Source organism: Giraffa tippelskirchi, chromosome 2, assembly GCF_054371585.1.
Source record: "Giraffa tippelskirchi isolate mGirTip1 chromosome 2, T2T-mGirTip1v1.2.pri, whole genome shotgun sequence".
Taxonomy (NCBI): Eukaryota; Metazoa; Chordata; class Mammalia; order Artiodactyla; family Giraffidae; genus Giraffa; species Giraffa tippelskirchi.
The window spans coordinates 168,592,326-168,616,637 of record NC_137276.1 but is presented as its reverse complement, the minus strand read 5'-3'; the positions used below and the strand labels follow the sequence as shown (position 1 = coordinate 168,616,637).

Below are 24,312 nucleotides of genomic sequence, written 5' to 3'. Positions count from 1 at the left end.
AAAATAATTTTTATATTAATCTTTTGAAAAGTATATTTTTAATATACTGGGCTAAATGAAATAATTGTTAAAATTAATTTTACCTCTTTCTTCTTTATCTTTTGCAATACAGCTGCTAAAAAATTTAAAATTATGCAGGTGACTCACATTATATTACTATCGAGCAATGTTGGTATAGATTAGAGTGAAGGGCAGGGGGAAGGCCAGGAAATCTCAAAATCCACCTGCCTTATCTTTGAACACAACACAAAAATAACAAAAAAGAGAAGTCTGTTAAATAAAAAACATTTTCCTGAATCAAGCCTCCTTCAAAAAATTTAGGAAAATTAATTTCACACAAGAATAAGAAACATAAAAGGATCAAGGTCAAATCCCATCCAAAGTTATCATAAAAAAAAAAAAAAAAAAAAAGAAAACCAAACAGATGAGAAAAGCATACCATAGGTAAGCTCAAAGTCAAAATTGCAATCTATTTCAAAACTTGTTTTTAAAAAATAAGAAAATTATATAAGACACAAAACAACAGTTTTAAAATCAGAATTAGAAAAATTCAGAAATGAGGTGACAAAATTCAGGAAAAATTTGATTCTTTTGAATCAAAATGAGTTCTGAAAAGAACACACAACAAGAACACAAAGCAATTTGTTTTGAACACAAAACAGTTTATTTACGAAAGTAAATAAACATGAAATAGAATGCCTTGAAGAAAAAAAAGAAACTTTTGAAAATGAAGAGATAAAAAGGAACTGAAAGTGACAAATATGGAAGATAATCAAAGGTGGAACATATGGGTAATAGAAGTCCCTAAAGAAGAAAACAGGCTAAATGCTACAAGCTATATGATTCAAGAAAACTCTTCTGAAATAAAATGTGTGAAACCATGTATTGAAAAAGATATTTGGCTATCTACAAATATCAACCATGGATGACAAACACCAATGCACAGTCTAGTACAATTACTAGACTTAGTGGAGAAGGAGAGACAAGAGGAAAGAAAAGGGAAAGGAACAAGGAAGGAGTTGACAGAAACATAGAAAAATATTATATGACTATTGTTGTTAGTTAGTATAATAATCCACTGGGCTTTCGTGATTTGTTAACTTAATGATTATGAGGTAACTTACACCCCTACCTGTGTAGCTTGGTTTGCCTGTGCCTGGGTAAGTTGGGCTTGCAAACTGGTGATTATGTTCTGGAGTTTATGTTTTATCTTTTCTACTTCTATCTCTTCTCCTGGAGTTTATGTTTTATCTTTTCTACTTCTATCTCTTCTTCTGTAGAACTCTTGTCATGGAGTTTATGTTTTATCTTTTCTACTTCTATCTCTTCTTCTGGAGTTTATGTTTTATCTTTTCTACTTCTATCTCTTCTTCTGTAGAACTCTTGTCATGCTGAAAAGGCAGGAAACTAAGTTATTTATTTAAAAGAATCTAATTTGCCCTATACAGAGTTTATGTATTATCTCCTGGAGTTTATGTTTTATCTTTTCTACTTCTATCTCTTCTTCTGTAGAACTCTTGTCATGCTGAAAAGGCAGGAAACTAAGTTATTTATTTAAAAGAATCTAATTTGCCCTATACAGCTCTTTGATTATAGTGTTATCCAATAAATGGGAGCAAAAAATAACACTTGACCTAACAACAAGGAAGCAATCTTAGAGTTTTCCAGTTTGAGTACAGCCAAGAAATTCCTGTCAGACCCAACTTTCCTCACTATAAACTGGACAAGATAGACAAATAGCTATTTGAAAATAATGGAGAGCAACCAGAAGCAGGAGGATATCAGAGGGGAGTCGATACCTGGAAGAAATGACACCAAATTTCCTGTTTTTATCGTTTTTAGTCTGAGGGCAAAATCGGTCAGTGCCATACAGGACTAAAACTTAACATAAAATTCATAATCCCACTGCCTTGAAGAACTAGAGGACAGAATTCAGGAAAACACAGCCCCTAAATGAAGGACAAAACATCATAAAAGAGATGGAAGGAGGGGAGGAATTAAAATCTTTCAACAATCTATTTTTTTTTTCCCCAAAAGCTCTTCTTTCAACTGAACCAGATTCTGCCTCCCAAATGAATTCACCACCACTCACTGCCCTCCAAAATGAACCTATTCTGCTTACTGGAACCACACAGAATAATTTTACACTTTCTTCCACATAACAGTCTGTCAAGTATCTGAGGATTGCCATCATTTCTTCAACTACACTTTCCAGAGACTATCAAGCTCTGTCATGGGTAAACAATAGTTAAAGAGCTGCTATGACTGATTGCTGAAACTTAGAAATCATTTAATCCAACCCTTTTATTTAACAGAGGAAGGAAATGAAGCTACATGATGCTGATTTGTTTAAGGTCTCAGAGCTTTAAAAAAGGGGGGGGGGCAGGTATAAAATGGATAATTTAAAAATCTAACAACACAGCAGAGGGAAAAGTTAGAAGAAATAAAGTCACATGGGGAGAGACAGGTTGGTGCTACCACAGCCAGGGCAAAGAAAGAATAATGAGAGGAAATAAACAGTAAGTAAGAAAAGAAGAATCCACATGAAGGCATTATTTGAGAAAAATAAGAGAAGCTTCTAAAAATCAGCTTTGAGAAGCTAAACAAGGCTATCTATCAATGCAGGAAAAGTAATATCTTCTAAGCATTAGACCCAGGAAGGAAAGACTAACCAGGGTACTAGCAACCCAAGGGTTATGCCTAAAGAATTGATTAAAGTCTCATTTCTCAAGAACTAAAATCACTGTGGATAGGAATACTAGTGAGTCAAAAAATAAAACATAGTGAAAGCTAAAACAAATTAAAAGATCTCTTATGTAGAGTGACATCTAAGCCAACTGTAATGTGTATATCTGATGGGGCTGGTCTCTCTTTATTCTATATCAAATTTGCCAAAAGTTTCTTGTTCTCTAACTAGCTGACTAAATGTGAATATTCCAGAAAGACAGTAAGAACAAGTACTGGAACAATGCTCAACTTCTCAAAAGGCAACACTTTGCTTACTCCTTTCTCTTATCTTCAACCTTAAGCTGTTTGTTGGTGGCAGTCATAAACCTAGAGCACATCCCTTACTGGAGACCAAGATAATCCAGCTGATAAAGCCCACAATGTATGAAACCTCAAAATACTATTATATGGCCACATGAAGATAAAGCATATTCTGTCATTAAATTAAGGAATTTCAGAACTGGGAGAACCCTGAGAGATCACCTAGTTTACTCTTCTAACCAAGGATTCAAAAGCTAAATGCCTCACTTCAATATTTACTTTTTCTTGTTAGCCTTTTTAATTCTCTGCAAGTGTAGGTTACAACTGATATTTAACTTCCATGTTTTTTGTTGGCCTTTTATTCTGTGCTTGGTCCATAGCCCAGTTAGACTGCGAGCTCAATAAAAGGACAGCATTTAGTGCTGTATTACTTCAGCTTCATAAATTTTTGTCATTAGTGAAGATCTGCTACAATGAGAGGCTTCTGCTCCTCGGGAAGGGTATACTATACCCAGTCACTATACCTTGGAGAGTTGCTCCTCTGACTGAAGTTCTGTAGACAGAACAGTCCCTCCTTGTGCCTTCATCTCTTCTATGTGTTTATTCAAAGAAGTTAATTTGGCCTTAGCATGAAGTTTTAGCTTTTTTATTTTGTTATCCGCAGCTTTTCTTTCTTCCTGTCAGAGAACAATGATGGTAAATACACAAATGTTAATTCATCACTTATCCAGTATACAACAAAAGTTATTTTCAGTAGGCATCATCTTACGGTGTTAGGGAAATCAGATTCTCTAATAATCTAAGTGAAGAGAAAAACTGAAGTTACTCTTATGTCTGTCTTTTATCAAATGCTTGGCAAGAAAGGACAATGGTACCTGTAGAACTTCATCCTTCTGCTGCAATTCAGCATCCTTCTGTCTAATGATTTCTTTTAGTTTCACCACCAACTGTTCTGCATAAGCCAGGCGCTCCAGAACATCCTCTTGTGTTCTATCATTAAATTCCATGTCAGATTCTTGGGGTAATTCCTGGTATTTAGACAAAAGGTTGCCAATTTACAAGTGAAAAGGTACAAGCTTCCAAAGAGGAGTTTCTTCATTCCAACTTCATCTTATCTCTTGTCCTTACTTAAGAAATCTTTCCTAGGAGCTGGGGGTTCAGGGGCAGAGTATGGGTTGGAGGAAAGAAGGGGCCTTAGGTGTCAAGAATGGGGCTTGGCTTATGTAAATCTTGCCGTCTAGTGGTATAATTTTCTGGGACTGAATTCCTTAGGCTGGAGAAAACCCTCCAGAGATGTTGCTTGGGTTTTATTAGAAAAGCTGTTTGGAATGGATGAGAGTTGCAAAAAAGGAGGGGGTGTAGGGGATGGCTGAGGGTGGAAGAGGAGGGTGGGTAGGGAGGGGGAGCGAAGTGAGTGTGTATGTATACTATAAGGGACATGAGACATGCTCATACTTACCTGGCAGGGGAAATAAAAATTTTTTTAAATGGTTTAATTTTAGAAAGAAATCTTTTCAATAATAATTACCCAATATTATTATTATCCAATAATTATTATCAGAGTCATTGCAGTACAGATTATTTTGCAAATGTTAGCCATTTACAAATATTATCTCATTTACAGTCTTATCGTACTAATTTTACCAAAGAGAAAAATAAAGGGAATCAAAGATCACATAACATTAAGTGAAAGAGCTCAAAATTTAAAATTGAGAGTAGTTGAATAAAATTCTCTTAACCACCATGGAACACTGCTTGTCTTTTCAGAAAGTCAAAGGACTTTCTTTGATTCCTATGTGACCTTCAAAAACTACAATACAAACTATAAGAGAAGGGATAGATGAGTTTGTAATGGCAAACAGTCTGAAACCAGAAAGTTGCTCCATTTCTTATTTCAGACCTTTCCTGTGAAACAAGAGAACATACCTGAGTTAAAACAATCTACTACTAAACAAGCCCCAGGGGGACAAATGAAGACAATCTTTCTAACCTTATCCAGGACTTGATTTCCATTACTGGGCCTTATAGGCTACAACCTTACAGCAAAAGGATCATTTACAAAGTCTCAATATTTTTCTTAATCTTCTCTTCCACCTAGCACAAGGGAGGCTGCTCACACTCTTTCATCTTAAATTCTGGTTATCAGAAGAACATGGAATATACATCTCATCAGTTTAATTCAGAACAGAGATACTCACAGGTTCTAAGGAAGCCCTCATATTCTCATCGGTGTCATCTCCTGATAGTTCATGTAAAACAACATTTGCTAATCCTGACAGTCGACTCAGCATTTCTGCAAGAAAAGAAAACATAAGAATCAGTCAAATGGATACATGTTTCTCCTATGATGGTAACTGTATCATTTATAAGTGAAATAAGAAAGCTGTGCAGGTGATATACATATATATATTAGACTACACAGCATGATGATGGCTTTAAAAAGGCTTCTGAGTATGTACAATGTAGTAAAACACTGTTCTTTTCAGTGATAACTGCACAGAGACTTTAAAGCACCATCATTAATATTTCTTAAATGAAATACAAACACATAATTGTTAGTGCAAAATAATATACATAAAGGTTATCTTTAATGCTTACAGGTTTTCTTTAATCATAATTTCATGGGAAAACATGGAATTCTAACTATTCTCTCCCCTGTCAGACTACTGTCCACTTCTAATTTGTCAAATACACTCCATCGTTCAACAAATGTTTTCCTTTTTACCTGCAGAAATTAATAAAATTGAAAATAGAAAAATAGAGAAAATCAATAAAACCAAAAGTTGATTCTTTGAAGAAATGAATAAAATATACAAAGCTCAATTAGGCTGACAACAAAAAAAAGAGAGAAGACACAAATTATTAACATCAGATATGAAAGAGGAAAGAAACATTACTACTGACCTAAGGAAAACTATAAATAACTCTATGCCTATAAATTCATCAACACAGATGAACTAGACCTTGAAAGATTACACCACCAAATCTCACTTAAGAAGAAACAGACAACCTGAAAACCACCCCCCAACACATACTCTCTTTTCTTCCTTATTTATTTAATCATTCATTCATTCAGATAGGTATCACTTGCCAGTTCATAAAGCCCTTAAAAGTGAGAATGTTAATGTTCTGATAGGAAAAATAAAAATAAACTGGACTGTGCATAGCATTATCATATGCAATTATGGTAAATTTTATGCTGATTAACAAAATATTATTTGGCTTTTAAAATCCTCAGCAGGAAGAAACAGAAATGTAAAAGCTATAGCACAAAATAAGCACTTGAATAAAACTAGACTGCTATCGTTTTCTTTTACTCAGAGTATTAATAGTGTTTAGGGCAGCCACGGTCCCTAATTAAGAAATGGCAAGACATTTGTTTCTATGCTGTGCTTAGTTGCTCAGTCATGTCCAACTTTTTGCAACTCCATGGACTGTAGCCTGCCAGGCACCTCTGTACATGGGGATTCTCCAGTCCATGGGGATTCTCCAGACAGGAATACTGGAGTGGGTTGAGATCTTCCCAACCCAGGTCTCCCACATTGCAGGCAGATTCTTTACTGTCTGAGCCACCAGGGAAGCCCAAGAATAGTGGAGAGGGTAGACTGTCCCTTCTCCACAACCCAGGGTATCTTCACAACCCAGGAATAGAACCGGGATCTCCTGCATAAAAGGCCAATTCTTCACCAGCTGAGCTACCAGGAAAGCTCTTTGTTTCTGTAACAGGTTACTAAGATAAGCAGAATATGGCATTTTGAAAAGATGCATAAAATAGGAAAGGAAGAGAGAATCACTCCTAGGAGGGCAACATAGGACCATATATAACTACATATATAACTACTGAAATGGCAATGTAAGAGTCATATACAAGTGCTTAGGAACATAATTTCACGCAAAGATGGGCACAATAAAGGACAGAAATGGTACGGACCTAACAGAAGCAGAAGATATTAAGAAGAGGTGGCAAGAATACACAGAAGAACTATACAAAAAAGATCTTCATGACCCTGATAACCATGATGGTGTGATCACTCACCTAGAGTCAAACATCCTGGAATGAGAAGTCAAGTGGGCCTTAGGAGGCATCACTATGAACAAAGCTAGTGGAGGTGATGGAATTCCAGTTGAACTATTTCAAATCCTCAAAGATGATGCTGTGAAAGTGCTGCACTCAATATGCCAGCAAATCTGGAAAACTCAGCAGTGGCCAAAGGACTTGAAAAGGTCAGTTTTTGTTCCTATCCTAAAGAAAGGCAATGCCAAAGAATGCTCAAACTACAGCACAACTGTACTCATCTCACACACTAGCAAAGTAATGCTCAAAATTCTCCAAGCTAGGCATCAACAGTACATGAACTGCGAACTTCCAGATGTTCAAGCTGGATTTAGAAAAGGCAGAGGAACCAGAGATCAAATTGCCAACATCTGCTGGATCATAGAAAAAGCAAGCGAGTTTCAGAAAAACATCTATTTCTGCTTTATTGACTATGCCAAAGCCTTTGTGTGGATCACAACAAACTGTGGAAAATTCTTAAAGAGATGGGAATACCAGACCACCTGAACTGCCTCCTGAGAAATCTATATGCAGGTCAAGAAGTAACAGTTAGAACTGGACATGGAACAACAGACTGGTTCCAAATCAGGAAAGGAGTATGTCAAGGCTGTATATTGTCATCCTGCTTATTTAATGCCTATGGAGAGTACATCATGCAAAATGCGGGGCTGGATAAAGCACAAGCTGGAATCAAGATTGCTGGGAGAAATATCAATAACCTCAGATATGCAGATAACACCACCGTTATGGCAGAAAGCGAAGAAGAACTAAAGAGCCTCATGATGAAAGTGAAAGAGGAGAGTGAAAAAGTTGGCTTAAAACTCAACATTGAGAAAACTCAGATCATGGTCCCATCACTTCATGGCAAATAGATAGGGAAACAATGGAAACAGTGAGAGACCTTATTTTCTTGGGCTCCAAAATCACTGCAGATGGTGTCTGCAGCCATGGAATTAAAAGACACTTGCTCCCTAGAAGAAAAGCTATGACCAACCTAGACAGTATATTAAAAAGCAGGGACATTATTTTGTCAACAAAGGTCTGTCTAGTCAAGGCTATGGTTTTTCCAGTAGTCATGTATGCATGTGAGAGTTGGACTATAAAGAAAGCTGAGCACCAAAGAATTGATGCTTTGGAACTGTGGTGTTGGAGAAGACTCTTTAGAGTCCCTTGGACTGCAAGAAGATCCAACCAGTCCATCCTAAAGGAAATCAGTCCTGAATACTCATTGGAAGGACTGATGTTGAAGCTGAAACTCCAATACTTTGGCCACCTAATACAAAGAACTGACTCATCTGAAAAGACCCTGATGCCAGGAAAGATTGAAGGCAGGAGGAGAAGGGGATGACAGAGGATGAGATGGTTGGATGGCATCACTGACTCAATGGACATGAGTTTGAGTAAACTCCGGGAGTTGGTGATGGACAGGGAGGCCTGGCGTGCTGCAGTCCATGGGATCGCAAAGAGTCAGACATAACTGAGTGACTGAACTGAAGGAACATAATAATCACTCATCAAGTTATGAGACTCATAAATATACAGTTGTTAAGAAAACAAACAAAACTCACCAGGACACAGACTCTAAACTTTCTTTTCAACTCTAGCAATTCAATTTTCTGTAGGAACCATTACCGAAGGAAATGAACACTATAACTAAAGAGTCTTTATTAGGCACAGAAATTTGTACTAATCAAAGAGTCATAATAGAACCTAACTTACCAAACAAAATCACTTTATCTTCAGATTTTTCAGACTCTGTTGAGAATAATAGCAGAAAAAAAAAATACAACCAACTGATAGGACTCTGAGAAGATGGTAGTAGCAGACAGCATACCTTTTGGATCTTCCTAAATTCCCATATAAAAACAGACAAAGCAACTAGATAACAAAATTTTAAAAACTCATAGACAGTCTTTACCTAAGCAAACAAGCAACAAATAATGAGACAAATTTTCCCACAAACTCCAGAGTAAACATGGATATAGAAAAAATACCTAAGCCCACAAGATTCACAGTCATCCAAGGAAGAATGGGGATCCAAAGGGTAGCAGAATGTGCCACTCATTCCAAAATATGCCACTTGGCTTAAGGATTATTTTTTGAGCTAAAGACAGCTAGAAAACAGCAGGTACAGGTAGAGTGTGCTGATCTCCCCTTTTCTTCCTAAAAGGAAGAGATAAAACACTCATATGGAAGATGTTCTCTCTATACCATGAAGAAAATAATATTGTTATCTCCAGGGAAGGGAGCTGAGGCTAGAAGAATTTATAAGGCCAAATCTTATAAATTAACCTTTATCTCCCTAGTCATTGGTTTGTGATTAATGACTTCGTTGTCTTGTCTCATTTTCATAAACATTAACATGAGTTTGGGAGAAGTCAAGTCCAACCTTCACTGATGACCTTTAAGGGGCTCAAGATTTTTATGGAAGAAGTAAGTGCAACTGTGATGGAAACAGTATGAGAACTATCAACAGAACTAAAAGTAGAGGCCGAAAATGTGACTGAATCACTGCAATCTCAAGATAAATCTTTTACAGACAAGGAGTTTCTGCTTCTAGATGAGCAAAGAAAGTGGTTTCATGAGATGGAATCGACTACTGGTGAACAAACTATGAAGACTGTTGAAATGACAACAAAGTATTTAGACTATTACATAAACTTAGTTGATAAAGTAGTGGCAGGGTGTGAAAGGATCTACTCCAATTTTCAAAGAAATTCTACTCTGTGTAAAATGCTATCAAACAGCACTGCATGCTATGGAGAATTTGTTCATGAAAGGAGAGTTAATCGATGCAGCAAAGTTCATTGCTGCCTTATTTTTATTTTTATTTATTTATTTATTTTTATTTAAATTAGTTTATTTATCTATTTTTTAACTTTACAATATTGTATTTGTTTTGCCATACACTGACATGAATCCACCATGGGTGTACATGCGTTCCCCTTCCAGAACCCCCCTTTTAAAAATTGCCACAACCATTCTAACTTTCAGCAACTACTACTCTGATCAGTCAGCAGCCATGAACATCGCGGCAAGATCCTATACCAGCAAAAAGGACATCAATGGAGAAAGGAGAGAAATCCAAAGTATGGAGTTTAGTTAATAGTAGTGCACCAGTGCTGGTTTCCTAGTTTTGACAAAATGTGTTTTACTAATGTAACATGTTAACATTAGAGACTACTGGGTGAGGGGTACAGTGAACTCTGAATGATCTTTGTATACTTTCTATGATAAATTTAAAATTATTCCTAATAATTTGCTCCTTTAAAAAATTCAAAGAAATAAATAGTAAAGAAGGAATCAAGAGAAGTGATAAATACTGAAGGTAGGCAATGAAGATAGTAGGATTCCCTGAAAAAGAAAACCAAAGCAAAGGTACAGAACACACAAAAAAACAAAATCCAAGAGCACTTATCTAAAATTTTTTTAAAGATTTGAAGTAACATATTGAAAGAAGCCATCAGGTACCTGAGAATATCAACCCAAAATGCCCGGCAAGACATTCTAGTAAAATTTTTAAAAATTCTTTGAGATTTAGGCTGAAATATCATGAGACTTAGAAGGCAACAACAACAACAAAAAGACTGTCAGACTTCTTAACAGTAATATTTTTGCCAGGAAAAAAAAAATGGAGTTACAGATTTGAGATATTTAAGGAAAGGAAAGGTGAGTTTAAGATTTTATTTTTAGCAAAAATGGCCTGCATATGTAAGGGGCACAGACAGAATGTTATAAACTTTCAAGAAAATTCATGATAAATTTTCCCAGGAGCCATTCCTAAGGCATCTGTTAAGAGAGAGAGCTTGAGACAACCAAAATGACTAAAGAAACATCATCATAAGGACTGGTGATAAGCACTAAATATGTTACTCATAGAACTAAGTCCAGGATGGAGAGAGGATAGTATTTAATGATTCCATGCTCTGAGAACACATAGGCCTCTAATTTTAAAAACTGGGGAAAACATGGATAGTATATGTAAAAAAAAAAACTTATAAAAATTTTAAAAATCAAAATTGGTGGTGATCATTATCAGTATTATTATTCCTTGACTATTATATGCTTCCTGTGGACTTAAAGTAATTATGGGCATAGTAATTCTATTATATACTCATTATGAAAAAAGGAGACGAACATATAATACAGAAGAAATTAAGAACCCCCAAGTAAAAACTAATCTTGAATTTCAAGCAAGTGTTACTATGAACCTACAGGGTATTTCACCTTAGTAAATATATTTTCCTAGCTGTGTCCATCAAAAAAACAATGACAAACTGAGAAGCAATAAGTATCTCCAGTGCCTAGACTGGAGTCTTAAAACACTATTTCCCATTTAAAAAAAAAGAAAGAAGTAACTTTAAAAATAAAATAGGAGGGCTTCTTAGAGAAAATGACTGATTTCAGTTTTGAAGCAGGAAATGGCACAAAATGAGCCTGAAACATCTATCACACAAAACAGCAAGGAAGCTATCAAAGACTAACATAGAGTCATGTTAAAAGGGCCCAAGAAACAAACTGAAGAGGTTCCCACAGGACAAAGGAACAACTGAGTTTCTAATAAGAATATGAATTAAGTTGTAACAGATATTTAAATCCACCAAAATATTAAAATCCACAAGTTCATAATGACAAACTGGTCATTAACTGAACTAAAAATTGTGAAAACTAGGTTAAGTACAAGGGTTTTCTTGTCTTTTCTATTTGGACTTTACCATTTAAGAAGCAAATAGTAGATGAGGGGGCACATCTCTACTTATAAAGTTATTCCAGGTAACAAATGAAAATAAATGGTAGAACTGAAATATCTAGTCTAATATTTTGCAACTCTAATGAATTCATGGATCTAGACATTGACCATCGAGAGCTGCTAGCCTCAAAGAAGAGCAAAACCAGACATTATGTGCCATTTGATGAAAGGATACACCACCACCTATAGACTTCCCAAAGGAATTGAACCTTAGTCTGGCAAAGTCTCTGGATCCAGCTGCCAATTTCCAGGAAAATGCAGAGGACAGAGAAATATGCTGAACTGCTCCATGAAAGTGCAATTTCCAGACTGTGGGGAAAAGGCCTCGGTTCTTCAGTAGAAACTGAAAAAAACCCAGGATGGTATGCCTAGATCAAATTTTTTACATATCATCATTAGCCACAAAGAATGTGATTGACATGTAATTTCTATTGTGAAAATATGAATTTTTTTCATTTTCCAAATATAAAATTAAAATCCTGAATGTTTCTCAAAGCTAACAGTGCCCCCAATCCACTATTACAACACATGAGATTTTGATGTCTAGAAGGGTCAGCATCCTACTAACTATTGCACATGAACAACATATACAGATGAACATAGGATAATGATAATATTAATGGTAACAATTACTGAACATCTGTATCACTCTATATACATTTTTTTCTAATCATTAAATCTGCAAAATAGATATTATCATCATCCTCATTTTATAGATGAAAAAACTGACACTCAGAGAAACTAAAACTTTTTAAGATCCGTCAGCTAAATAAGCATTACTGAATAAGATAAATGCTCATTCAATGAAAAATGCGTTCTCTCACAACTGTTTAAAAATTTTTGTATTTGAAGGGAAAGATCAGTACCAGGGAAGAATTACTTCAGGCCAAAGTAAAAGAAATTTCTCAGACTGATTCAATAATCCTGAGAGGTCCTGAGTAGATGGCACAGTGGGAAGAGCAAAAAACTTGGGAGCCAGGCACTGAGCTTCCAGTCCAGCCTCCAGCACAACGTTGTATTATACTGGTAAGTCACTTGCCAGTTTACACATCTTAAAATGAATAAGATTAACAAGGAGCATCCTAATGCCCAGTATTATGACTCCATGATGCAAGAGTGATTTCTATAGCTGGTGACATTAAAGGAATTCATAGAAATGTAAAATGAAGGCCATTCTGGGCACCTACAGTTAAGTGCTTTAGGCAGCTCAGAGGTTGCAGACTTGAGGGCAAGAGAGCCACAAGTAGCCACGCTTAAGTTAAATGAAGAAAGATGGGTCTCTGCCTCTGATAGGCTCACTGTGGGATAGAAATGGGTAAATGTACATATAAAAACTAGTAAAGGGGGAAATATATAGTAATAAATTCATTTAAGGAATATCTGTGACTACGGGACAATCGGCACTCTTGCTGTTATTATATAAAGCACCTAAATCACAAACAGCAACCTGGGAAAAGAATAAAATAAAAAGCTTTATGCCAAGGCTGGAGTTCAATAAAACATTCAGGCAAATAAAACAATCCGTCAAAGTCAATGCTGGCCACACCTTCTACAAACTCAGCCACAGGATCTCAACACTTTTGTGTTGAGGTGGCATTTAGAATTCAATGACTCTTCTTTTCTCAGTCTTCACTGCTAATAATAATTTTCAAAATATCCACTCCATGTGGAGTATTATGCTGCTGCTAAGTTGCTTCAGTCGTGTCTGACCCTGTGCGACCCCATGGACTGCAGCCTACCAGGCTCCTCCATCCATGGGAGTTTCCAGGAAAGAGTACTGGAGTGGGTTGCCATTGCCTTCTCCAGTATTATGCTAAGACTCACAAAAATATAAAAAGAAATATATGGCATGTCCCTAACCACAGAGAATCTAGTACAAAATGCATGGGAAAATAAACTAACTGAAGACAGTGAGTGTATGTCTGTGACTACATGCATACACACCATTTGCTTTGGAATTTAAATCACATTTTCCCACTGAAACAGCAACACAGAAAATGGTTATAGTTCCAGGTCACTCCTCAAACTTCTTATCAATGCATGTTTAATTGCCCCTCAGTAGTTTTCCTTAATTCTAAGTGATCCTCAACCAATTTGAGAAACTAATAGGAATGGTGCTATATAGCTGGGAAAATCATATGCAATATTATGATATAATTTGAGAATTAGAAAATGAAAAACTATTTTTCATCATACGAAAAAACTACTGTTTTCATTCAAGAAATTTAGAAGAAAATGGTAGTAATAATCTATATACACAGTACTATGCACTAAGTATTACTCTAATCACTTTATTTATCCTCATCATTTTACTTATTTTATTATTAGAACAACTCCAAGGAGGTTCTTTGGATATCCTCAGTATTAACGTGAAAAAACTAAGGCATAGGGAGGCTATTTTCCCAGTCACATAGCTCGACAAAGCTTCTTGACTGGTAGAGATACAGATGATAACCTATTTTCTGAGCAAACTCATCACCCAACATTCTTTACTGGGGCTGAAAATAGGGCTTGGAGGCATGAGGGCACTCATATGCTTATATATACTTATAGTTACATAACCACTCATTTTTTTTTTTTTTCCCAACAGTAGTAAAGTGAAATGACTCAGAGTGGTAGGGCCCCAGAGAATTCCATATTACTTACACCATAGATAGGCTCATGCAAAGGCACAAAGGATATATGTACATGCTATTCACTACAGCAGTATTTGGGATGGCTAATGACTGAAAACAATCTCCATGTACATCAGTAGGGGACACGATAAATCTACTTTGATACTTCTACAAGGCAAAGCTGAATAGCCTTTTAAGAGAACGGAGTAGTTTTATACTTATAGATAAGGAAAAACCACCTTTTAGCATTAAGAGAGACAAAAAAAGTGTAAAATAATAGTTACATTATTATTCAACTTGTGTGAGAGAGAAAAGGAGAGAAATGTGTAATACAAATGTGCTTGAATATGATTAGAAAATTTCTTAACAATAAAGAAATTATTTACAGTGTGTATTTCTGGGAAGTAGAGAATGGGGAAAAGGATCAGTATATAGCAGAGAAAGAGATCTGTGTTTTCATATCCTTTTGTAGTGAATTTACTTTTACCAAAGCACGTATTGCTGATTTTATATTAGCTTAATTAAAAATGGGGTATTACAGATCCTAACATCCTTTCATATAGTGGTTCCTAACAACAGGCCTGGAGAAGGCAATGGCACCCCACTCCAGTGTTCTTGCCTGGAGAATCCCAGGGACGGGGGAGCCTGGTGGGCTGCCGTCTATGGGGTCACATAGAGTCGGAGTTAGCTACAATAGGCCAGTATGTAATGATCAGTGGGGAGATGTGTCCCAAATAATTTATTTCAATAGCTGTTAACCTAGAGAAGTTTATGGATTATTTATTTTTTATCAACAAGAATAAAATCAGCATCTCTTCAATTAATCCACTAATACAAAGGGGAAAGAATAAAAGAGACTTTTAAGATTCAAACAGAAGAAAAAAAAAGAATTGCATCCTAAAGATGATTAATTTTAAGAGAGGCTGCATCCCAGAGGAATGGAGGTCCTCAAAAAATAAAAAAGGATTCTCCCCATCTGGAAGTCCTCAGAGATGCAAACGCTTTGCAAAAGGTAAGGAAACACCTTTATGTAATCTCTAGATTGGGTTGGGAGTGTCCCAGAAAATGAGAAGGAATTTTTCATCCTTTTTAATATATTTTTGAATAGTTTATAAATAAAACACAGTGCTATTAATATACTAGTTATAATTAAATATACAATATTTAGAGGATGGTTGCTCAAATATGTTTTATTGATAGAGCAAACAGTCAAAATGTTTGGAAACTACTGATGTAGTCCAACAAATTTAACACAGTTAAGAGGAAAGCATAAACGATCCTTTCATGGTCAAAGGATAAAAATTAAAAGCTGTGTAACAGTGTATGACGTCTGAAGTTTTTGAATTCTCTTCAGTTTTTTCTGGTATCAATCCATGACCATATCCTGCCACTTCCCAAAAGAACATTTCCTGATTCTGACCATTCATAATCATTCTGACCATCCCAATTTAATTCCTTCATTCTTTTGAAAAGGCCTCCAGCCTTTCTGTATGGAGTTCCTCACTGCCAGTTTGTTCAGAACTGTGAGATTTTTTTTTTTTTTTTTTTAGCTTTTTATTTTCTGTTGGACTATACCTGATTAATAATGTGACAGTTTCAGGTGCAGGGAGAGGGACTTACCTATACATATACACATATTCATTCTCCCCCAAACTCCTCTCCCATCCAGGCTGCAACATAATATTAAGCAGAGTTCCCTGTGCTACAATACAGTAGATCCTTGGTGGGTATCCATTTTAAAAATAGCAGTGTGTACATACTGAGATTCTTTAAAAGCTCAAAAAACTTCCAACTATTTCCAAAAGTGACAGTACTTATCTAGTGATTTTTAAATATCTCTGGCCCTCTTAAATTGTCTCTGACACTCTTAAATTGTCTTCTCCCTACAGACCAACTGGAACTCTAAGTCAGACAAAAATTCCTCAGTTGTCCAGAGGCTCATCCTCCCTTTCACACTCCTACACGTCACTCCTGTTACGCAGAATAAACACCCTCCACACTACCAAATCAAGATCAAGCCCCCCACCCCCCACCTCCAATTCTCTTCAGGATTCCCTTTCCTCTTACAGCCTGCCCACCTCTGATTCCTGGGATTTTAGTGTTGATGGGATCGCACGATTAGTCTCCTTCTCTGAATCTCTCCAGCAACTCATTAGCGGGATCGTTCTACAGGCCCTCTTTGGCGTTATTATCCCCAATGTTTCTGCCATCTCTGCCCTCAAGACTTTCGATTTGTTTGGGTCCCGCCTCCTCTTCCCGACACTAAGTTTGTTTAGGGACGGAGGGCAGGGCCCCGGCAGGTTCTCTCCGACGTCGGCTGCTGCGTACACAGGTCAGCCTGAGAAGGCCGCTCAGAGAACAAGGCCGTGAGGACAGGACTGTCCGGAACGCCTTTCTCCATCGCTCCCGGAGGAGAAACTTCCTGGGGAGGGGACAGACAGCGGATATGTGTCTAGAGGCCGCACAGGGCGACCCCGAAGCCTTCCGGCGGGGCCAACTGGCGTGTGGACGATTACAACTAGGCCTGGTAGGTGAAGGGAGGCGGATAGAAGGGCCAGATCCTGGGCTGAATCAGGAGAGGCGGGACGGGGAGAGGACCAAGTGTAGCTGCTTCGGCAGCCCCGCGGGCCCTGTGGCGAGGGTGACCGTTACAAGACTCAAGAAGGCGAAGAGTTGGGTAATGTCCCCCACTCACCTGGAAGAGGCTGTCGCCGGAGGCTCCAGCTGCCCCCTCCCAAATTTAAGCCACGTCAGCTCAGGAATCCCGTAAGCGACACCTACCACCGCCGCGCCCCGCCAAGGGACTCAGCCACTCGCAGTTGGGACGGAAGATGGGATTAGGATATGGACCAATCAGGACGGTCGGCAGGACGTTACCAGGGAGACCAGGCACGCCTTGTTTGTAACTAACCCATCAACAATGCGAGAGACCAATCGATGTCGGGAAATGCTCCGCTTCCTCAAAGAAACAGCCAATGGACTCTGAAGAGCGGAGCAAGGGCGGAGTCAGACGCGAGCAAGTGTTCCGGAAGAAAATCTGTGCAAGAGCCGGAAATGCTGGGAGGGCGGGCGCTCTGTTTAGGGTCAGGTGTTTCCAAAGTGAGATGGGTCGGCCGGTTTCTTCTAATTCCTCCACGAGGTTGACCGTGCCTGACTTAGATTACGGCTTGGGCTTTTGCAGAGACACTGCACAGCGGGAATCAGCTGCCATTAGGATTGTTGAATGAGACGTGAGAAGGGAGTGGGGATATGAGTTTTGCTCGTCGAGTCATAAAATATTACAGCCGAAAAGTAGGTTGTATAATATGACCTTTTCCTTTTACTGATGAAAAATGAGAATCAGTTTAAAGTGACTCGCCCAAAGACAAACAGTGACTTACTAATGAAACTCGGGCTAGAACCTGGCGTCTGTATGAAACGGTCTGAGGTGTTTCTAAGGACATAAGTGAGAGAGAGAACGGTGAATACTAGGAAATGCCTTGTAAGAAGTGGAGCTTAAATTGGCTCTTACGCAGAGGCCGAGGGTTCGGTTCCTGGAACAGGAGTCAGTGATGCGCTCCGGTAACAGGGCAGAAAACACGCATGCTCTCCTTAAGCCCCCAAGGAAGAGGGGAAAGTAGCCAGTTCCTGTGATTTCAGGCACCGTCTTGACGATGAGGAGTATTTGAATTTGTTGAGTCTTACTGTGTACCAGGCACTGAGCCCACTATATGCATCCTCACCCTAATCCTTACATAACCCTTTGAGATTCAAACATCAGTAAGGCCTCTGCTCGCTACCCATCTAAAATTGTAATCGCCTGTAATTACTGTGTGCTTTTCTTGGACCTGTACATATAGCTGCGGTCAAGAAATAAAAGTTCCTGCCCTTTTGAAAATAACAATTTAGCGAAGAGAGAGAAAAACAGTTGGCCCTTGAACAACACAGATGTGTGTTGCACTAGTCCACTTATACACTAATTTAAAAAAAATAATAATAATAAATATTACACTGTTTGGCCTGTGATAGGTTGAACCCGTGAATGAACCACCCGTAAAGAAGAAACAGGTATAGGGAGAACCAACTGTGATTTATTCTGGGGTTTAGGACTGCAGAGGGTCCGTCCCTCTAATTCCCACACTGTTCAAGGATCAACTGTAATATGGTAGATGGAAAAATGCCTAGGGAAAAATAAGCAGAGAAGGGGTATAGGGGGTTCAAGGGATTGCAGCTTTAGAAAAACCGAGACAAGGCGTGCTGGCTTTTGTTTCTTTCTCCTGTTCTTCTTAAAACTTGGAACATAGAGGGCAGCCCTTCCAGGGCCAACATGAGCCAGGGCTTGCAGGGCTTATTCTGCAGGCTCTCCCAGTGATTTTATTTGAGGTCAGTGAACAGGGGAACGGAGAAGGCAATGGCTCCCCACTCCAGTACTCTTGCCTGGAAAATCCTATGGATGGAGGAGCCTGGTGGGCTGCTGTCTATGGGGTCGCACAGAGTCGGACACGACTGAAGCGACTTAGCAGCAGCAGCAGCAGCAGAACAGGGGAATGTTGCTGATTATCAGCTGCAGCTGTTCAGGGTTAAGGCACCCAGCTGACTGTATCAACAGCTGAAATTTCTCCCTAATAATTTGCAGACCTCTCAAGTATCTGGTCTCTGTGAGTTATATTTAAATACAGTCATCAGATAAAATCCTCAGGAATTAGGATTCCAGAGGGGACGAAGAAGCCTAAATTATGAGATCTGGACTTTGTATGAAAGTATCTATGTATACTTGCCTGCAGAGGTCTGAGTCTTTATCGGCTGTATTCCTCTACATCAGCAAAAATCCCAGAAGGATCTAGAATGTACCAAATATCCAATACTCTAAGAAAATATTGTTCTGAAACCCCTGGTTCTCAGAAATAGTGAGTCAGGGGTGTTCCTCTGGAAGTGCAGAGATACCTGTGCATACTTGGGTGCCCATCTCTTGACTAGGGGCTGCCTGCAGGATGCAGCCACAGCAGATGGGAACTGGTGTCCCACCTATGATGAAACCAGAGGGACCGCTGCTCTGTGAACTACTTGGGCCTTGCTCTGGGGTCCCAAGGAGGCCAATATGACATCGGCTAGATTTCAGGCCATTTGTCTCCATGTTGGTATTGGTAGTCATCCTTCATATTAATTAACTCCTAGATCTGATGTCAGAGGAGGCTATCCACAGGAATTGGAACTTTTGTTCTTTTTTGAACTTTCTTGAACTTTTCCTCCTGGGAATGTTGGCACTCCTGATTAGGTACTACACCCATGGAGAGACTGATCTGACTTTAGGAAAACTGAGACCGGGCCTGATGACTTTTGTTTCAGCTTTTTGTACTCCTTGAAACTTGGAAGGTACAGCAGCCCTCGATGTGTATTTCCCAGCTCAGCTCCAGTTTTTCCTCTCCCTGGGTCCCTATAGATAGTTCTATCTTTGAGGATGGAAGAGGTTGGGATCTGAAGGCCTCTTCTATCTGTGAAGCTGCAGGTGTCTCCTTACCTCCTGCTGGATGAACTTTGGGATAGGGAACAAGGATGGCAGTTTGTTTATTGAGAGGGTTTTAAGTGCAGAGTGAATGTTCTGGTACAGGCTTCTCAGAGGCATCAGCGATGCCTGAAGGATACAGATACTTGCCAACTTATGCTCCTGTCTTGATACTATCTTTCAGTTCTTGCTGAGCATCCTCAAGCAGTAATTTTGCCCAAAGAGGGGCAGGGCCAAGCAGGAGCCCTAGCACATGGGAGAAGAGGAAAGCTGAAGAGGCCAGGCTTCCTTGCCTGGGAGGTGACAAGAGTTGTCTCCCAGGCATGGTCTTTCTAGGAGCTGCTCCATGGTATTTTGTAGAGGAGAAAAGACATTCATGCCATAAGAACTCAGGTACTATTCCTATATGAATTGTTACTGAACATTTCCAATATATGAAGAAGTCATATAAGAGCAATGGTGACTTTCTTATCCTAAGGCACTTAGAGCCAAGAGCATGAGGAATCTGAAATCAAAGAGGAGAAAATTCCTAATCATTCAGAAAATTCCTTTCATTCTTCACTGATTCAACAAATACTTACTAAGCACCGACCATGTGTCAGGCACTGATGTGGTTTATTTTTTCACCTGGAATCTAAGAATAAATCTGAGGCCTTTAAGCAAGCTTTGTGATGGAGACTTTTCTAGCCCTTCAATTTGAAGAATGTTTTTATCATGTATCTTAGGGAATGTGGCAGGCCCCTCTTTTGGAGGGTACTCTAAAAGTCCTTCAGAAGACAACTGTATTTAATGAGAATATATTGGCACAAAGAGGCCACTAGAACTAAAGTTACACATCAAAAGGACATCTCTGATATGCTTCATAGGTACTTTCAAGGACTGTATCATTAAAGCCTACCCTCATCAATATTCCTAGTTAAGAACATCACCAAGATTAACAAAGTCACTCCACCATCACTGATATAATAAATTTGATAATTTGCATTTAGAGCAGATATTGTGAGAAAGTCTATAGACCTCCTGTACATCTTTAAATTGTCCTAGGTGTGTCCTGCTCAATGAACTCTCCTTAATATTTATTAGAAGCTTTATTTAACAATTAAGATATTTTCTGCATTTACTACTTTAGAGTTCTAAGCATGCTGTTTAGGAAAGTATATTCAACCAAGAGTCAAAACTAAGTTATTAATAGGTTTTATATAACCAGCAGTTAACAACCTGTCATCTGATTCCTGAAGTAAGTGCAGCCGTAGCCTTTCTCTCCTGCTTTATTCATCTCAGCCTTCAAGATTACCAAGCTCATTTCCTCTCGTTACACACATTTTAATTGAGTTGACAGGCATAAGAAAGACTGGTTAATATGAATGAAAGATTTGGCTGCATAATTTATAGATCCAGGAATAAGACACTTCATAGGATTCTTTGAAGGGACACATGTGTTGAGTCTCTGCTCCCTGGGAGACTCTTTCCCATCAAGCTATGTGAATTCTTTACACTTGCGTAGTGTAGAGGGTTGCATATTCTAGAGGTAGCCATCTAGGACCTTGCCTCCCACTCTCTTGTCTTCTGCATGTCATATGGGCATTCTGTGAAGCCAGTTTATTCCTTTCATATTTATTATTTTAACTTGATTTACTTAATCTTTCTATTCTGCTTTTTTTTTTTTAGTGTATTACATGAAAAATCAAAACACTTAAAATTGCTTGGTCTCTTAATGAAAGGCAAGACCACTTTTTCATGTGTGCTAGCCAAATCCACACTCAACAAGTAATTACCAAGTACCTTCTTCATAATACATTGGTTGAATAAATACAGTATTTTTTCATTCTCTCTCCATGAAACACTCCTCTTTTACTCCTTGAGCTGCTCAGTTCATTCTGTATTTCACTTCTTTGAGTGGCTTCTTCTGGCCATCTCCCAGATTAAGTGACTCTCATCTACACATTATTTCCTGCAAAATAATAGTCATGACACATTAAATCATTTATTTGTTAAATGTTTCTCTCTCTTCTTTTGGAACATAAGCTCCATTAGCAGAAACTGTATCTGCCTTCTGCATCTAGCACAGGATTTTTTACATCATAGATGCTTATAGGTATTCACTAAATGAATAGTATATTAGTTTAGATTTCTAATTCATAACCTTTACCAATCAGTTCAGTTCAGTTGCTCAGTTGTGTCTGACTCTTTGCGACCCCATGGACTGCAGCACACCAGGCTTCCCTGTCCATCACCAGCTCCCAGAGCTTGCTCAAACTCATGTCCATTGAGTCGGTGATGCCATCCAACTACCTCATCCTCTGTCATCCCCTTCTCCTCCTGCCTTCAATCTTTCCCAGCATCAGGATCTTTTCCAATGAGTCAGTTATATCCAGTGATGTGCTTGTAAATGTTTAACATCTGGGGAAAATATTTCTTCAGGGGAACCATTTACTGATTTCTATGGTGTAGGCAAACCCACCATGACTGAGTTCAGTGTACTAATATGTCATCATCAAATGTGCAGAAATGATGAAAAGCCCACACAAAAACAGTATTTCCTATATACAGATACAATAGATATCATATTTTCAAATATGATTTACTGAATTGTCAGTTTATGTAATTTTATTTTTAATTAACATTGATATGTTTTCAAATGTGAATTCCCATTAATATATTAAAATTGAAGTTAAATAAAATTAATTTTTACTCCTTTATTAAGAACATTCTTAAGTGAAGGTCATATTTTGTTTCCAATACTATGAATGCATGGCTATGAAGAATGCAGTGGTTATTGCAGCAATCAGGTGCCTCTGCCTTGATTTGTGCCAGCAGTTTCACCACCATTGCTTCTGTACTATCAGTGCAAATATCAACACAGTATAAAAGGCAAATAACATCTTAGTATTATTATGAAAATAGCTTTGACCCTTTGGTAACTGAAGAGGTCTCAGGACCACCTCTTACAGGGGTCCATAAGCAACACATAGAAAATTATGGTTTTGTACTGTAGACTCCTGAGGGGAAAAGTGTTATTCGCCCAATCATGTCTGACTCTTTGCGACCCATGATCTGTAGCCTGCCAGACTCCTCGGTCCATGGGATTCTCCAGGCAAGAATACTGGAGCGGGTTGCCATTCCCGTCTCCAGGGTATCTTCCTGACCCAGGTATTGAACCCAGGTCTCCTATACTGCAGGCAGATTCTTTACCATCTGAGCCACCAGGAAAGCCCAAAGGGAAAAGATTGACGTTAATTTTAAAGAAAAGTTATGTTGCCTGTGTTATCTAATTTAAAATTCATTAATCCAACTACTTCATACAGATTTACACCCCTCCAAACAATTTTTAGTCTTACAGACATTAGGTATGTGCCAGTTAACTTTTGCCTACAGAACACAACTCTTCAGTCAGTTCCTCTCTTTGGCTGACAAAGAAACTATAGAACGTCTCTTCAAAAAACTCACTGAAGAATTGAAGTAAGTAGAATGTTAAAAATTTTATTAAGAAATAGCAAACATTTTTTCGAAGTATAATTTTTAAGCGCTTTAATTCATACGAGTGAGTAGCTATGGAAATACAGCTATGTTGCCATGAATGCCCTTGACACTTTGGCAAAGAGGAAATAAGGTCTATGAGAAATCATGTTTCCCTCATTTATTTGAAACATTTTCAAACTCAAGAAAATACATTTATAAGTCAGAAATAGACATTTTAAAACAAGCTTGACTAATATTGGGATTACTAGGTTGCACAGTGGTAAAGAATCTGCCTGCCGATGCAGGAGATGCAAGAGATGCAACAAACATGGGCTTGATCCCTGGGTGGAGAAGATCCCTTGGAGGAGGAAATGGCCACGCCTGGGAAATCCCATGGATAAAGGGGCCTGGTGGCCTACAGTCCATGGGGTCACAAAAGAGTCAGATACAACTGAGTGATTGAGCACACACGCACAGGCCTAATGTTTCCACGTCGTTGCTTTTATTTTAAAATTAAATGTGACCTGTGAGAGTGATTCCTGTAAATGTTTTTTTTCTCCCCTAGATCATATTTTAAATGTATAAATTCTTTGGCATCCTTTGAGACTTTACATATCGCCATTACATATATGAATTATTTTGCAACAGTCCTAAATAGGAAATGATTAAGAGTCTATGGAAAAACCACAGCCATGAATCCATGGGATGTACACTGAATCATCCAAATACTAGGGTTTTCTATTTTTTTAGATGCTGTTGTCTTCAATCAGATGCCTGCCATCACCCAGATTCCTTCAGAGAGATATTTATTTCTTTATACCAGCTTTGACTATCTAATGTCCTTTCATTTCACCCTGCAGGACGCTCTTGAACATTTCTTTTTTTTTTTTTTTGATTAGTTTATTTTCTATTTTTTAACTTTACAATATTGTATTTGTTTTGCCATACACTGACATGAATCCAC

General features: G+C 38.2%; 1 protein-coding gene across 3 annotated transcripts in view; it reads right to left on the bottom strand.

The window, feature by feature from the left end:
• GOLGB1 (golgin B1) overlaps positions 1-17,214 on the bottom strand; it is a 73,641-nt gene extending 56,427 nt beyond the window's left edge. For 2 of the 3 annotated variants that reach the window (XM_081571805.1, XM_081571806.1), the window contains exons 1-4: positions 17,103-17,214; positions 5,187-5,281; positions 3,864-4,016; positions 3,513-3,665 (exon numbers count right to left, since the gene is read on the bottom strand). In XM_081571805.1, the coding sequence (XP_081427931.1) occupies positions 3,513-3,665; positions 3,864-4,016; positions 5,187-5,279 (399 nt within the window). In that variant the 5' untranslated portion in view covers positions 5,280-5,281; positions 17,103-17,214. Of the gene's footprint in view, positions 1-1,132; positions 1,196-1,325; positions 1,392-3,512; positions 3,666-3,863; positions 4,017-5,186; positions 5,282-17,102 lie in introns of all 3 variants that reach the window. The other variant, XM_081571804.1, reaches the window with a different exon arrangement.
• Positions 17,215-24,312: the final 7,098 nt, after the last annotated feature.